The 14,399-nt window shown below is 41.8% G+C and overlaps 1 protein-coding gene across 1 annotated transcript in view; it reads left to right on the forward strand.

Annotated features, from left to right (window-relative positions):
* Nucleotides 1-1,252: 1,252 nt before the first annotated feature.
* pcsk9 (proprotein convertase subtilisin/kexin type 9) overlaps nucleotides 1,253-14,399 on the forward strand; it is a 28,201-nt gene continuing 15,054 nt past the window's right edge. Inside the window, exons 1-10 of the mRNA XM_068036961.1 lie at nucleotides 1,253-1,620; nucleotides 5,164-5,355; nucleotides 5,973-6,096; nucleotides 6,543-6,676; nucleotides 7,702-7,843; nucleotides 9,182-9,378; nucleotides 9,856-10,039; nucleotides 11,696-11,866; nucleotides 12,779-12,927; nucleotides 14,056-14,233. Of these exons, the coding sequence (XP_067893062.1) occupies nucleotides 1,423-1,620; nucleotides 5,164-5,355; nucleotides 5,973-6,096; nucleotides 6,543-6,676; nucleotides 7,702-7,843; nucleotides 9,182-9,378; nucleotides 9,856-10,039; nucleotides 11,696-11,866; nucleotides 12,779-12,927; nucleotides 14,056-14,233 (1,669 nt within the window). The 5' untranslated portion in view covers nucleotides 1,253-1,422. The remainder of the gene's footprint in view (nucleotides 1,621-5,163; nucleotides 5,356-5,972; nucleotides 6,097-6,542; nucleotides 6,677-7,701; nucleotides 7,844-9,181; nucleotides 9,379-9,855; nucleotides 10,040-11,695; nucleotides 11,867-12,778; nucleotides 12,928-14,055; nucleotides 14,234-14,399) is intronic.

The following is a 14,399-nucleotide window of genomic DNA, read 5'->3' on the forward strand; positions in this document are numbered from 1 at the left end:
GCAACAGGGAGTGTAAAAAAAGATTCTACACCGAAGGACTGTCAAACCTCATTTTATGAACATAAAATTCACGCAAATCCATCAGGTAGTGGTCTGCATGGAATGTCCTCAAGGCCCTGTAGGAAAAGGAGATGGTGGATCCTGTTGGATGGTTCCCCGAGCAGACCGCCAAAGTCATTTGGCAAAATGCCTCATCACCAGAACTTTCAAACAAACAGCAAGACGTAGCTTGGCTGGTGGTGAGAAGGGCCCTCCCCGTCAGATCCTTCCTGCATGCCCGGAGTCTCACCACCTCCGCACGCTAACCTCAAGGTGGCTGTGGTGGGGAAGAGACCCTTGCCCACCTCCTTCTGGAATGTGCCTTTGCAAAGCAAATGTGGGAAGAGATGCAGTGTTTTTTGTCGAGGTTCGTCCCAAGCAGCTACGTAACACAGCAGTCTGAGCTCTACAGGCTGTTCCCAGGGAAAAACATCAACTGCTGCTGGAGGAGCATCAACTCAGTGAAAGACGCTCTTTGGTCTGCCTGAAACTTGCTGGTCTTCCAGTGCAAAGAGTTGTCCACAACCCAGTGTTGCAGACTGTCACATTCCAAGGTCCAGGACCACGTGCTGAGGGATGCACGAAAGCTTGGGGCAGCTGCCACAAAGGCTGAATGGGGAAAGACCACTGTGTAAGGTCCTGCCGCCAGAGTGAACCGAGGGGCTGGAACCCGTGTAAAACCCCTTGGACTGTACACACCAAAACATGGTTTTGCTGTGTAATGCAAATGTACATTGTATGTGAAATGGAATGGCAAGCATTGTGAGGCAACCTACATTCTGTATCGAAGGAAACTGATTTCTTTGCACTTTCTGGAATGTCAAATTGGAACTGTTTTGTAATGTATTTTTTCAGATTTTTATGAATAGAGTATATTTTTGGGAAAAAAAGCAAAACCTTTTATATTCTCTCTAAATAATGTACACAATTTGGAATAACTATTCATTCAAATGAATGAGCATTCATTTAATGCAACAAATGTAAACGGCGATGTTCAATCTGTACTGGTTGCACATGGTTAGAATACTGTAGTAAAAGTTTACTGCAGTTGGAAGGGTTTGGTTGAACATTGATTGGAAAGGGGGCTGTCTTTCTGTACTCTTGGCTTGTAATTTGATCGCTGTGGGTTTTCCCACTGTCAGGTAACGATTAATATGAATGGATGGTCCGATGAGAAAGCAGTGGCGTGATCCTCAGACCAGGGACCCTAGTGACGTCAGGGCGGCAACCACACACCTGAAGAGGTATTTAAAGCATCACATGTGCCCAGAAGCCACTTATTGAGCATGTTTGCTCCGTTCAGCAGAACAGCCACTAACAAAGCCGCAGAGAAAGCAAGAGATTCCGGACTCCTCTCCCTCACCTAACCGGTCCCTTTAAGACATGCCATCCACCATGGGTAGCTTCAGACTCTGGTCGAAGCTACTGATTCTCCTGTGTTTTGTATCTTCCACATCGGAGTTTGAAGGGGAAGAGGAGATCGATCTGTCTTTTGCCTTCAATGAGGAGATCCTCCTTCAGGATTCTGAGACATGGGACCACAACCAGAACAAGCCCGCACCGTTCCACCGATCCAACAGAGTAAGCAATACCTTGTGGTTTGTATCAGCATCGAGCTTCCTTTCAGCTCATTCAGCTATCAGTGAACTCATTCGGACCGTGAAACATGTCCCTTGTACCTTTCAGTCTTTTGAGTTTTAAAATCTTTTTTTTAAACGCTGCCATTTATGTGCATTTTACTGTTCACATGGATGTGCAAGCTCTTTGTTTGCTCACTGCGTGTAAAACAGTACAACTTTACTATTTTGAAGAATGCAAGTTGCCAAACTGGGAAAGAACAAAATCTTGTGGTTGGTTTTTATTTTGAATTTCAAAGAAAAGTGCAGCTGGCATCCTACTTTGAGATGAATTTATTGAGGAACCCAGAGCAAACTACCCTGAGTTCATCTAAACTTTACAAAGCAAAATATATGGCTGTACCATATGTCCAAAAATCCGTGTTCAATGCTTTTGTAAAAATGAATCTTTGTCAAACAGGATTAGAGAAATGGCCAGTACTATGGTCAAGTATAGAGGGGTTCTTTACAGTAAGGTTCCATTCCACCCAGCAACACCCCCTCCCCCCCCCCCCCCGCACCCTGCTTAATGTTTTATTGTAAAAATAATTCTTTGAATTAGTGTTGCATCACCAGCACCCGGACAATGTGGTGCAGGTAATTACTTGTATTTTTAAAATAAAAATGTGTCTGCATTAGAAGTTATTGGAATTAACTGCAGCAAGTTATTGGCAGAAGATATTTCAACCGAATATTTTTTCATTTCTGCATGATCCATTAGTAGAGATACGGAATCTCCTGCAATGTTTTATGCTGGACCAGAGATATTGAGCTTAGCTCATTGGAGCAGGATGAGTCCATTCAGCCCCTCCAGCCTGTTCCAACCTTCAGTTAGATCTTGGCCATCTGTACCTTTGATCCATATCCATCGATGCCCTGCCTAACAAAATATCTACTGATAAAAGCAAAATACTGTGGATGCTGGAAATCTGAAATAAAAACAGAAAGTGCTGGAAACACTCAGCAGGTCAGACAGCAACTGTCGAGAGAGAAAAACAGTGTTAATATTTCAGGTTAATGACTTTTCATCAGAACTGAAAGATGTTAAAGATTAAGAGGTTTTAAACTGGTACAGAGCCAGGGAAAGGAGGTCAGAAATGAACAAAGGGTAAGGTCTGTGATTAAATGACAAAAAGGATGATGGTGCAAGGCAAAATGGAGTGGTAATGGGACAAGTAAAGAAACCAAAATTCTATCCATCTCAGTCTTGAATATTTCAATTAACTCAGCATCCCTAGTTTTTTGGGGAAAGAGTTACAGATTTCTGCTAACATTTGTGTAAAAAATTACTTCCTGATTTCACTTCTGAGAGGTCAAGCTCTAATTTTAAGATTTTTATTTTATTTATTTAGAGATACAGCACCGAAACAGGCCCTTTGGCCCACCGAGTCTGTGCCAACCAACAACTACCCGTTTATACTAACCCTGCAACAATCCCATATTCCCTACCTACACTAGGGACAATTTACAATGGCCAATTTACCTATCAACCTGCAAGACTTTGGCTGTGGGAGGAAACCAGAGCACCCGGCGAAAACTCACACAGTCACAGGGAGAACTTGCAAACTCCGCACAGGCAGTACCCAGAATCAAACCCAGGTCCCTGGAGCTGTGAGGCTGTGGTGCTAACCACTGTGCCACTCAAAGATTGTGCCTCTTTGTTGTGGATTCCCCACCAGAGGAATTAGCTTCCCACAGTTGCCTGTATCTCAACCTGCACTCCCTCTATTGATTGAATTCTCTTGACCTCCCTCCCAACCCACAGAGCTGGCTGAATTGTTTATTGGCCTTCCTCACTTCCATTGAGAGACTCTTTCAGGCTGAGATACTGAAACCTCTCCTGTTCCCTTTCTCATCCATTCCATTTAATTTCTGTATCACCCAATCTTTTGTTACCTCCAGACATAATTATTCCAATGCTTTCCTAGTTAGCCTCCTGTCTTCCACCCTCCCTAAACTTGAGCTCATCCAAAACTCTGCTGCCCATATCCTAACTCCCGTGCACATGCCATCCCTGTATGCACTGATCTACATTGGCTTCCAGTCGCAGCAACGCCTCAGTTTTAAAATACTCATTCTTGCGTTCAAATCCCTCCATGGCCTCATCCATCCCTATCTTTGTAATCTCATCCAGACCCACAACCAATGTTTCCATTAAGCTGCACAAGTGCGTGGCCAGGCAGCAGCCTGAAAGGTGCCGTGCAGGCCTTGTTCTGGGATAAACAACGCATGTGTATGGCTGTGCAAAAAAATTTAAAAGGACGATGCACATAGCAACTAAATTTTATAGGGAACATTTCCCACAATCCTCTGCGATCTCTGTGTTCCTCTGGTTTTGGCCTCTTGTACAGTATGATTTTCATCGTCTCACCATTGGCAGTTGTCTAGGGCCTAAGCTCTAGAATTCACTCCATGAACTTCTCCACCTCTCTATCTCTCTACCTCTTTTAGGATACTCCTTAAAACCTACCTCTTTGACCAAGCTTTTGGTCACTTTTCTTTCTATCTTTAGTGGCACGGTGTCAAATTTTGTTTGATAAGACTCTTGGAAAGCTTGCTACATTAAACATGTGAAATAAATACAAGCTTTTATATCAGAAAGTAGCTTCTGTAAGATGAAATGTCTTCCTCTAAGTATTACAATGAATCCCATGAGAAGTGAAATCTCATTTGCTGCTGTGAACTTAAACCAGGAGCCAATTAACTCAGCATTACTGAAGGTCAGTTTGATGAATTGGGGGAATGCAACAATTTTAAGTCGAGCTACTGACTGAGTGGTGACTTAATGGGCAGAATTTTCCAGGCCCTGGGGTGGTGGAAGTGGCGGTGGTGATGGGGGTGGGAGGTGGTGGGGGGTGGAGAGCGGGGGGGAGGGGGGGGGGTGGAAGAGGTGGTCGGGGAGGGGGGTACGGTGTCAGGAAGATTACAGAAAACCACACCGGGGAAGTTTCCCAGTGATGGGCAGGGACCCAGATCAGCTACCCACTGAATGGAAGTCCCAATATTTAAGCCCCAATTAGGGGCCATTTAGATGGCATTTGGCACATTGCAAGTGGCCACCCTGCTGCAGTCCAGGGGGTGGCCATCGGAGTCAGAGGTTCCATGCCCCAAAGAAGGGGCCATGGGCAGGAAAAGCAGTCTCCGTGGTCCCAATGAGCCATCTGGAGGTGTTTCCGCTCCATTCAGAGGGGCCTGCTTTCTTGACCCCCTCTGAATTTTTATTTTAAGCTTACCTCTCTGAGGCTGCCTCAATGTTGAGGTGTCCTCTCAATCTCCTACCTGCCTCAGCAGTGCCCCCCCCACCTCTCCTTGTGGAGCTGCTGAGGCTTCAGAGCTGCTGGCCTTCTGATTGGTCCTTAATTAACCCCTTTTGGTCCCAATGTCAGGTTCCTGAAGCCCATGGGGAATTCAGCCCAATGGTGACTGGTTAATCTATGTTCTTATTTACAATTAAGGTGAAAAAGCATATCTCAAGATGACTAAACTACAAATCTTATTGTATTTCCAGGATGCTTGGAGGTTACCTGGTCAGTACATAGTGGTGATGAAAAAGGCCACTCACAAATCCCAGACAGAACGCACCATACACAGACTCCACACTAAAGCAGCCAAGCATGGCTATATGACAGAACTTGTTCTTGTTTTCCATGAAGTCTTCAGAGGCTTTGTCATCAAAATGAGCAGTGATGTGCTAGACATGGTAAAATCAGAGGCCTCCTTGTGTTAAATGTGAGATGGGCTGTGGGTTGTGATGGGGCTGTTAACTATGAGAAATAGAGAGAGCAATGTGTTAAATGTATGTAAGTGACAAAGCATTGGAACCAAGTTTTATCTGCTGGTGCGAGTCAGTTCTAAATGCTTAATCTCGGCAGATGGTAATATATTAAAACCACTCAGATTTTGCAGGCTAGTCCATCTGGTGGGTGGGGACAGAGAACCTCTTGCAGAGCCGGACCTGCCTGCCAGCCTTCATTGGCTGTAAAGCACTTTTGGGGTGGAAGGGGTCTTGAGGTTGTGAAAGGCGCTATATAAATGCAAGACTTCGTTTTTTGGGGGGATGGTGGCTTGGTGTTAATGTTACTGGACTAGTAATCTATAGCCCTGGACTAATGCTCCGGAGACATGAGTTCAAATCCCACCATGGCAGCTGGGGGATTTTAAATTCAATTAGTAAGTATGGAATAAAGCACTAGTCTCACTAATAATGATTATGAAATGAAAGGCATTATATAAATGCAAGTCTTTCTTTTTTTTGTAAAGATCATTTGTATAACAAATATGTATCTTGAAGTGTACCGTGTGAAATCTTTTGCATAGGCTCTGAGATTACCTCATATTGAATATATCGAAGAGGACTCATCCTTGTTTGCTCAGACTATCCCCTGGAATCTAAATCGTATTATTCCTTCAGAGGATACAGTGGAACAGTATACCCCTCCAAGTAAGTAATTTTCACATCTTGACCTTCAAAGTGGTTTCATTAATTAGATGTAATTAGACAGATAAAAATAACTGATTTCTGAATTATTGTTTGGTGTTTTTGTACTCATTAAGGTGCTAATGAAATATCTTTTTACTTTGAGTTTAGCGTCAACTTCAAAGACTCCCGCAATGCAGAGTTAAGATCCTTCTGATGTGGTCCCACAATGTGAACTTACTCCAATCTCAGAACAGCCTGTACTGCAACAGGCTTTATCATTTCTCACACCTACCCGTGACCTGGCAACTGTGTGTGATACTCTAGTGCCAATTTGCGGACATCTAAACCCTCATTTCACTTATAGATGAAAAAGCATTGTCTTGCGGCACTCCTCCACCCAGTAGGTTGTAATTGATTGGAACAATAACAACTCACCTACTTTGTTATTCTTATTATGTCTTTGCTAGATAATGGTGATCTGGTGGAAGTTTACTTACTTGACACAAGCGTGCAAAGCAACCATCGAGAAATTGAAGAGAAAGTCCTAGTTACAGAGTTTGAGAGTGTCCCAGAAGAAGATGGGACTCGATTCTACCGCCAGGTGACTCAACTGTTGCTGAGTTAGAAATTGCTTGGAAATTTCCACCAATATAGTATAGTGTAGTATTAATTTATCTATATTAATTGGAATCAGGGTGGGGATTTGGAGTGGAGAATTAGGGGAACAAACATTTGGATCATTAGTTTGCTTTGATAATTGATTCCCCATTAAAATTTGGTCTAGACATTACTCGGGATGTTGAAAGATTGATAATAGAAAAAGAGGCAGTCGGGCGCATTCGAAGACTACAACAAAATATTCACTGATATACCTGTACATACAGAGCAAGCCCTCAAAAAACACATCGCCTTTAGAGTTCTAGCTTTTAAAAAAAAATCATTCTTGGGATATTCAAGGACAGCATTTATTGTCCATCCCAAGTTGCCCTTGAAAAGTTAGTGGTGAGCTGCCTTCTTGAATCGCTACAGTCTGTGTGGTGGAGGTGCTCCCACAGTGCTGCTAGGTAGAGAGTTCCAGAATTTTGACCCAGAAAGTTGATATATGTGCAAGTCATGATAGTGTGTGACTTGGAAGGCACTTAGAGGTGCTCAAGTATGTCATTGTTACTGAATGAGCATAAGAACAGAATGCCTCTTTTATTTATCTCATTGATAGGTTAGCTTCTTGAGTTCGTTGGATGACTGGGCTATTAGGTAGCTTGGTGTTCAGTAAAAAAAGACTTTGTGACATGGGAGCGGTACGACAACCTCAGAAACACTGCAGGAGCCATCACCGTCATCAATGAAATCTGAAAAGTATCAAGGAGGGCCTATACTGGGCATGTTTATTTGCGTGTACAGAGGCTTTACCAGAGATAAAATTAATTTCTTGCATGGTATGTATGGCAGTATTTCCTGACACAGAGAGAGGAAAAGAAACAAACCAAAAAAGCTTTCACTTGCTCGGGACTAGGAGTTAATTGCAACCCATAGTTGTATAAGTGTAGCTGCAACAAAGTGTGCCATGCAGTTCTTGCTGATGATCTTTTCTAATATGCAAATTGTTTTGCAATTTTCCCCCTCCAGGCTGATAAATGTGATAGCCACGGAACACACACTGCAGGAATAGTGAGTGGGCGTGACTCTGGGGTAGCAAAAGGAGCAAATATCCGCACTGTGAGAATTCTCAACTGTCAGGGCAGGGGGACTATCAGTGGAGCACTGGCTGGTGAGTAGCACCTTTAACTTAGAACCAAACTGAATTGCTAGCTATGCTGAGGAGGTGGGAAGTAGAGGTGGGCACTTTGCCATGAGCAGGGAGGGGAACAGGGTGAACTACTTCAGCTCCCTCTCGCACATCTTTTATTGTCCAGTTTATAATGTGACCATTGCAGTAGTTTGCATGTTTACCAGCTGAGCTGGGATTTGCTGCTGGATTGGGGTTCAATAGAAGGGTGGAAAAATATAAAATATAAAACAGAGAACAAGTAGGGTATCAATAATTCAAGCCTGAATAAGAATAATATTGGAGTAGGGGAACCGAGGGGTTAGAAAATCAAGAGATGAGGAGACAAATAAAAATTGAATTTTGATATATATCCTGAGCTATTAAAATTATGGCCTGGGCCTTGCTGCAAATCATTGTAATGATTTGTCAATGTTTCCTTTTTTGTTGACCATTGAAGCCTTAGATACATTTTTTGTAACCATATTAAATATGAACCGAAATGTCATAATGACTTCATTGTAATGTTTGAAGTGGCAGCGTGCTATTATGTACATTTATAATTTGGGGATATTTTGTGAAAGTATTTTCACTATGATGCAGAAAATATTAGGATTCGGAGTACACGTTCTTTGAAAAAATGCAGAATTTGATTATACTATTTTTTATTCTTTCCTGGGATGTGAGCATCGCAGGCAAGGCCAGCATTTATTCCCCATCCATAATTGCCCTTGAGAAGGATGAGAGCATGTTTTTGAGTGAACAGGTTTCAGAGATAGAAAACTAGACAATGAGGATTGCACGTGTGTTAAGGGATGCATAGCATTTGCACTTCGATGACACAGGTCTTTTTGTAATTACGTTATATGATCAAACACAGAAAATAACCTGCTACAAGCTCACAACTGAAAATGCGGTTACTTTTGTTTCCCAAAGACATCGTCATATTTATTTTACAGTTTCACATTTCCAGCCTTTCCTATGCTTGGTCACTTTTTATTATGGGTCACCCTGCGTCCTTTTTTAAAGAAATTATTTCATTTAAAATGTTTAGAGCAACTACCCTCAAACATTTTTTGTGTGACTGGTTTCCAGAATTTAGCAACAGCTCTATCAGACTGAATGGAGAAGTGGTACATTCATGTTTGTTAAAATAGTGTTCTGGATTCTTCCCTGAAGACGCGGCGAGGGACCACAAAGGTGTAGAAGTGTCCCAAAGACAAAAAAAAATCTATTTTCATGCCTTAGCTGAGAATGAGGCTTAAACAGGTGAGGTTTTGGAGCAGAAATAGAGGCAGAGCAGAACATTAAAGATACTGTTTCTGTTCTTCTATTCATCAGGTTTGGAGTTCATCAGGAATACCCTGATTCTTCAGCCCTACAGACCTATAATTGTGCTGTTGCCTTTCGCTGGGGGAATTAGTCAGACTTTGAATGCAGCATGCAGATTATTGGCACGGACAGGTGTAGCATTAATTGCAGCTGCCGGGAATTACAAAGATGATGCCTGTTTGTATTCACCTGCTTCAGAACCAGAGGTATGTTTGTCTTTCCAATAGGATGAAGCAGTATTAATAATGCTGTTGGCTATAGGGAGGTTCAGGGACATAGGGCTTGGAGAGTTAATGTGTGTCTTCGAAATAATCAAGTTAATAGATGAGTCTGCTAGGCCTGTTCTCATGCTTCTCTTGATGGCTGGTTGGATGGTCAGATGTGAAGGTCTGGGAGCAGGTTCCCTGCCGACCCTCACAGCACAACGTGAAGTACATCGTGGAGAGCCCAAGAGACAACTAGAACAAAGCTCAGAGTAGGATATGACTCTAAAACAATGCAAATTATGTCAGTTCAGACTGATTTGGATGTCTTTTTGGTCATTGCAGGTAAGGGGTATATGTGTCACATCAGAGCAGCTTAAAAGGGAAAAAAATGAGAAAACAAAATTTGGGATAAAATATGTGTTCTCCAAATCTGGTAACCAGTTTGTTTTCACTTCACATTCCATACTAAACCTTTAGGTTATCACTGTTGGCGCCACCAATTATAATGACGAACTAAGCATCACTGGAACCATGGGAACTAATTTTGGTCGTTGTGTTGACCTATTTGCTCCTGGTGATGACATCATTAGTGCTTCCAGCGACTGCATCACATGCTTCACCTCTAAGAGTGGAACATCACAGGCGGCAGCTCATGTGGCAGGTACATATTGGTAATCTTGAGATTTAGCAACACTGGCAGGACGGGGCTAGTGTAAGGGTACAAAAGGTTGGTGCTCCAAAGCAATTGGCACAGCATTTTGGGACCTGGGATTGGCTCACATTTCTCAGCATCCAAGCACGTTTCCAATTTCAGCTGTGTTATTGTGGAAAGGTGCAGAGCTACTGAAGATTTCTGCCATTAAGTAAATAGTGTAGACAATTTCATGTCTCCTTATTATTTACCATCTCCTCTGAACTGTATTTCTTGAACTTGCAATGTTCCTTCTTGAGTAGGGCATTTTCTTAAATTGTTAATACAACTCCTAATTTGATTCCTGGAGATGTACTAACTTTGTGTATGAGAATCACTCCACTGTCCCTTTATCCTGTGCCTCCTCTGATCTTGGTGTTATCAGTCAAGATTTCCAACTGAAATTAACAGCTTGTGATCTGGATGAAATGAAAACAGAAAGTGCTGGAAATACTCAGCAGGTCTAGCAGCATCCGTGGAGAGAGAAGCAGAGTTAACGTTGCAGGTCTGTGACCTTTTATCATGAAAGCCTGGGTGCCCCTGCCAGAGGCTATGACTTTGGCCCCACTTCATAGGAACACAGAAAGCTATCCAGTTTGGTTGGGGAAAAAAAAAAACTTTTTGAGTGGTGTGAAACTGGAAAATGTTTGCATTCAGAGGGATCTGAGGGTCATTGTACATGAATCACAGAAAGTTAACATGCAGGTACAGCAAGCAATTAGGAAGGCAAATGTTATGTTAGCTTTTGTTACAAAGGGATTGGAGTATAAGAGTATAGAAGTCTAACTACAATTATTCAGGGCATTGGGGAAGCCACACCTGGAATACTGTGTGCTATTTTGGTCTCCTTACCTAAGGAAGGACATACTTTCCCTAGAGGGAGTGCAACAGATGTTCACTAGACTAGTTCCTGGGATGAGGGGATTGTGGTAGGAGGAGAGATTGAGAAGACTAGGCCTTTATTCTCTGGAGTTTAGAGAGGTGATCTAATTGAAACATATAAAATTCTTAAGGGGCTTGACAGGGTAGATGCTGAGAAAATGTTTCCCCTGGATGTGGAATCTAGAACATGGGGCCACAGTCTCAGAATAAGTGGTCAGCCAATTGGCACTGAGATGAGGAGAAATTTCTTCACTCAAAGAGTTATGAATCTTTGGAATTCTCTACCCCAGAGTGCAGTGGATACTCCATCATTGAGTATATTCGAGACAAAGAATGATAGTTTTTGGGTACTAAGGGAATTAAGGGATATGGGGATAATGTGGGAAGGTGGAGCTGAGGTAGAGAATCAGCGATGATTTTGTTGAATGGTGGAGCAGGATCAAAGGGCCAAATGGCCTACTCCTGCTCCGATTTCTTACATTGGTTCTCAGACATATTGTCGCAGAAAACTATCTTGAACACACTCAAGAAATTCGCCACCTCTCTGACATGAACTTATGCTTATCTCAAACTATAGGGAAGTTGAACATCATCCTTGAAAAACATTCTGCCTTTATTATATGGTACACAGCTAAGACCATTAAAGCACTGCTTTTTTTTGTCCCTGAGTTAATGGACACATGGTCATTTTAAGCTCTCATCATTGTATACAATGTTGTATTTTGACTTCTGCATTCTCGACAGGCATTGCAGCAACGCTACTGAATGCTGACCCCAATATAACTGTATCTGAATTACGTCAGAGGCTAATTCATTACTCCACAAAGAATGCAATCAATGACGTGTGGTTTCCAGAGGAACAACGACTCATCACACCCAACAGAATTGCACAATTGGCTTCTCCTGTACTAACGGGTAAGTTAACAGCTAGCACTGAATCAGTCGTGAAATTGCTAAATGTAATCTATTTGAAGAAATCAAAACAGTCATATCTTTGTCTCAACAAATATCAAATCCCAGATTGCTTTGTTATTTTAAAAAAATCTTGAAAATCATTTGTTAGTGATGTATTACTGCAGGATATTCTGGCAATTAGGCTTGAGTTTCCATCCAAAGAGAACAAACTGTGGATATATAACTAATGCAGAGAAGGAGGAACAGACACAACACAAACCAATCTTTTAACATTTATATTTTTTAAGCTCCGCCCTGCTACCATTCCTTTGTGGATTCTAATTTCATTCAACGATTATCAGATTTTTTTTTTGTCAGCTCAGATGGGGGTGCTGAAGTGAAGAGAGAAATACATCTGTCAATAATATATTCAAAATTCTTGCCCTGCTGCCTTTTTTAACACTCACGCAAAGTGTAGTGGGCAAGACTTTTAATATATCATTGACACTTGAGCGTGCTAGCCTAATTGTTATGATGCTGAACCAGCAATCCATAGGCTGAGAGTTCAAATCATACTGAATTTGATGATCTATGGGCTGGAACCAGATGAAATGACTCTGGGGTCGGAGCTATGCTAATCATCTCATTAGGGTTTCGGTGGCTATAGCTCTGGAGCAGATGAAACTTGAGATGTTTTGGCATATATCCAGCATAAGTCACTTGTGTAATTTTCCTTTGTGGGGGTGGGGAAAGCACACCTTCATTCTCGTGCCAAAAATTCCCACGAAATTCAGAGCCTTCATGTATAGAATGTTTCGTCACTTCCTGTAAATATTTCTTGCCATAACGAAGTCATAGTGAGAGGGAAAGGGGAAAATATAGTGAGGTGATTATACCCCTGTTGTTATATATCATCTGTCTTATATATCACAGAGAACCAGCTGCTGTGCCGGACAGTGTGGTCGAAGAGATCAGGGCTCGCACGCTCAGCCAAAGCTGTAGTGCACTGCAATGAGAATGAGGAACTGTTCAGCTGTTCAGGTTTTTCAAAGAATGGAAAGCGAAGGGGTGAACATATAGAGGTAAGAGATGTCGAATATCTATAAATAGATTAAGACCACAATTAACTTGCAACAATAGAGGGAAGGAGCAATATTTATAAGGGTGATTAGGAAATAGAGGGCAGAAGAGACTGAGTTCAGGGATAACACAAGAGTGCTGTAATCAGAACAAAAAGAGGAGAAGATCTGGTAACAAGGACAGGTCTGTTCAAAAATGTATAACTAGAAAGAAAATCAAAAAGCATTGTTGAAAGGATGGGGAGAGAGAAATTAGCCAAGGAATTATCATTTATCTGCATATACATATGGTAAAGTGTCTGGAAAAATAACAAAGTCAACATCCTCCTTTCTTCAAAAATAATCTGGGAGCAAATTGCTCCCAGTATGCATCTTTGTTTAATGAGAGTACAGAGTCAGAGTTAGGTGTGATTTATGGTGCTTCAGATTTTCCAGTGATTTAATTTTAGTGAGTAGAAGATCAGAAGGACAGCACATTCTATATCCTGGCTTCTGCACCCAATTCTACACCAATCTGCCTGATGAGACAATCTCCAACATGGCACCTGCGTGCTGCCTGAAAATCACCCACTTTATCCATCAGGAAAGAGAGATATGAGGTAGAAATTCTGCAGCTATGTACCTTAGCGTACTGATACTTCCTCTTGGTGCCTCATGCTCAATTCCTATTATATTACATAACCTTATTGCTACTGGAGTATTTAATCCGACCACCAGAATTTACTGTAGGATTTATTTGGCGGGGAATGGGTATAATGGTACAACTAGATTAAAAGTGGAGCAACATATGAAATTAGGAGCAAAGCCTTATTTTGCTGTCACTTTTTCATTAGTGTAATCTGAGGTTGACATGTTTTGTTTAGCAGAAGGATGTCTGCTCTGGGTTTTTATAAAGGCACACTGAGCAAAAACTTTTAAAAAGGGAACAGCACAACGATATGAAGTTTTACCAGCATGATTACATCGTGTGCTACTCCTATGCTTGTTGTCATGACAAATGCATAGTGCAACACAAACTGCCATTTTCCTTTTTGTTAAACCCAAGATTAAAAATTATTTTTGCAACACGTACAACAGCACCTATATGTTACATTTTAAAATCTCATTCTCTTGTTATTACTTGTATCCTAGGAAAACCAAGGCACGAAGAAATGTATAGCTCACAATGCCTTTGGCAGTCAGGGAGTTTATGCTGTCGGCAGGTGCTGCACTTGGCCAAAAGCTGAATGTCTTGTTAATACCAGCTCAGTGGCTGATGTTGGCACTACACAAATGGCAAGCTGTCCACATAAAGACTATGTTCTCACTGGTAAGAGATGTGCTGAAAATGTCATCAGAACATTTTAATGGGCACGGGTTGTTAGGTAGTAACAGAATGTCAAAACACCTAAATATAGAGAATTCCAAGTTGGAATCTTAGCATTGAATGAGCTTTCAAATAGTCTCTTCTTATGAAATAAATGTTGCCAGTTCTT

Source organism: Heterodontus francisci, chromosome 8 (genome assembly GCF_036365525.1).
Source record: "Heterodontus francisci isolate sHetFra1 chromosome 8, sHetFra1.hap1, whole genome shotgun sequence".
NCBI classification, from domain to species: Eukaryota; Metazoa; Chordata; class Chondrichthyes; order Heterodontiformes; family Heterodontidae; genus Heterodontus; species Heterodontus francisci.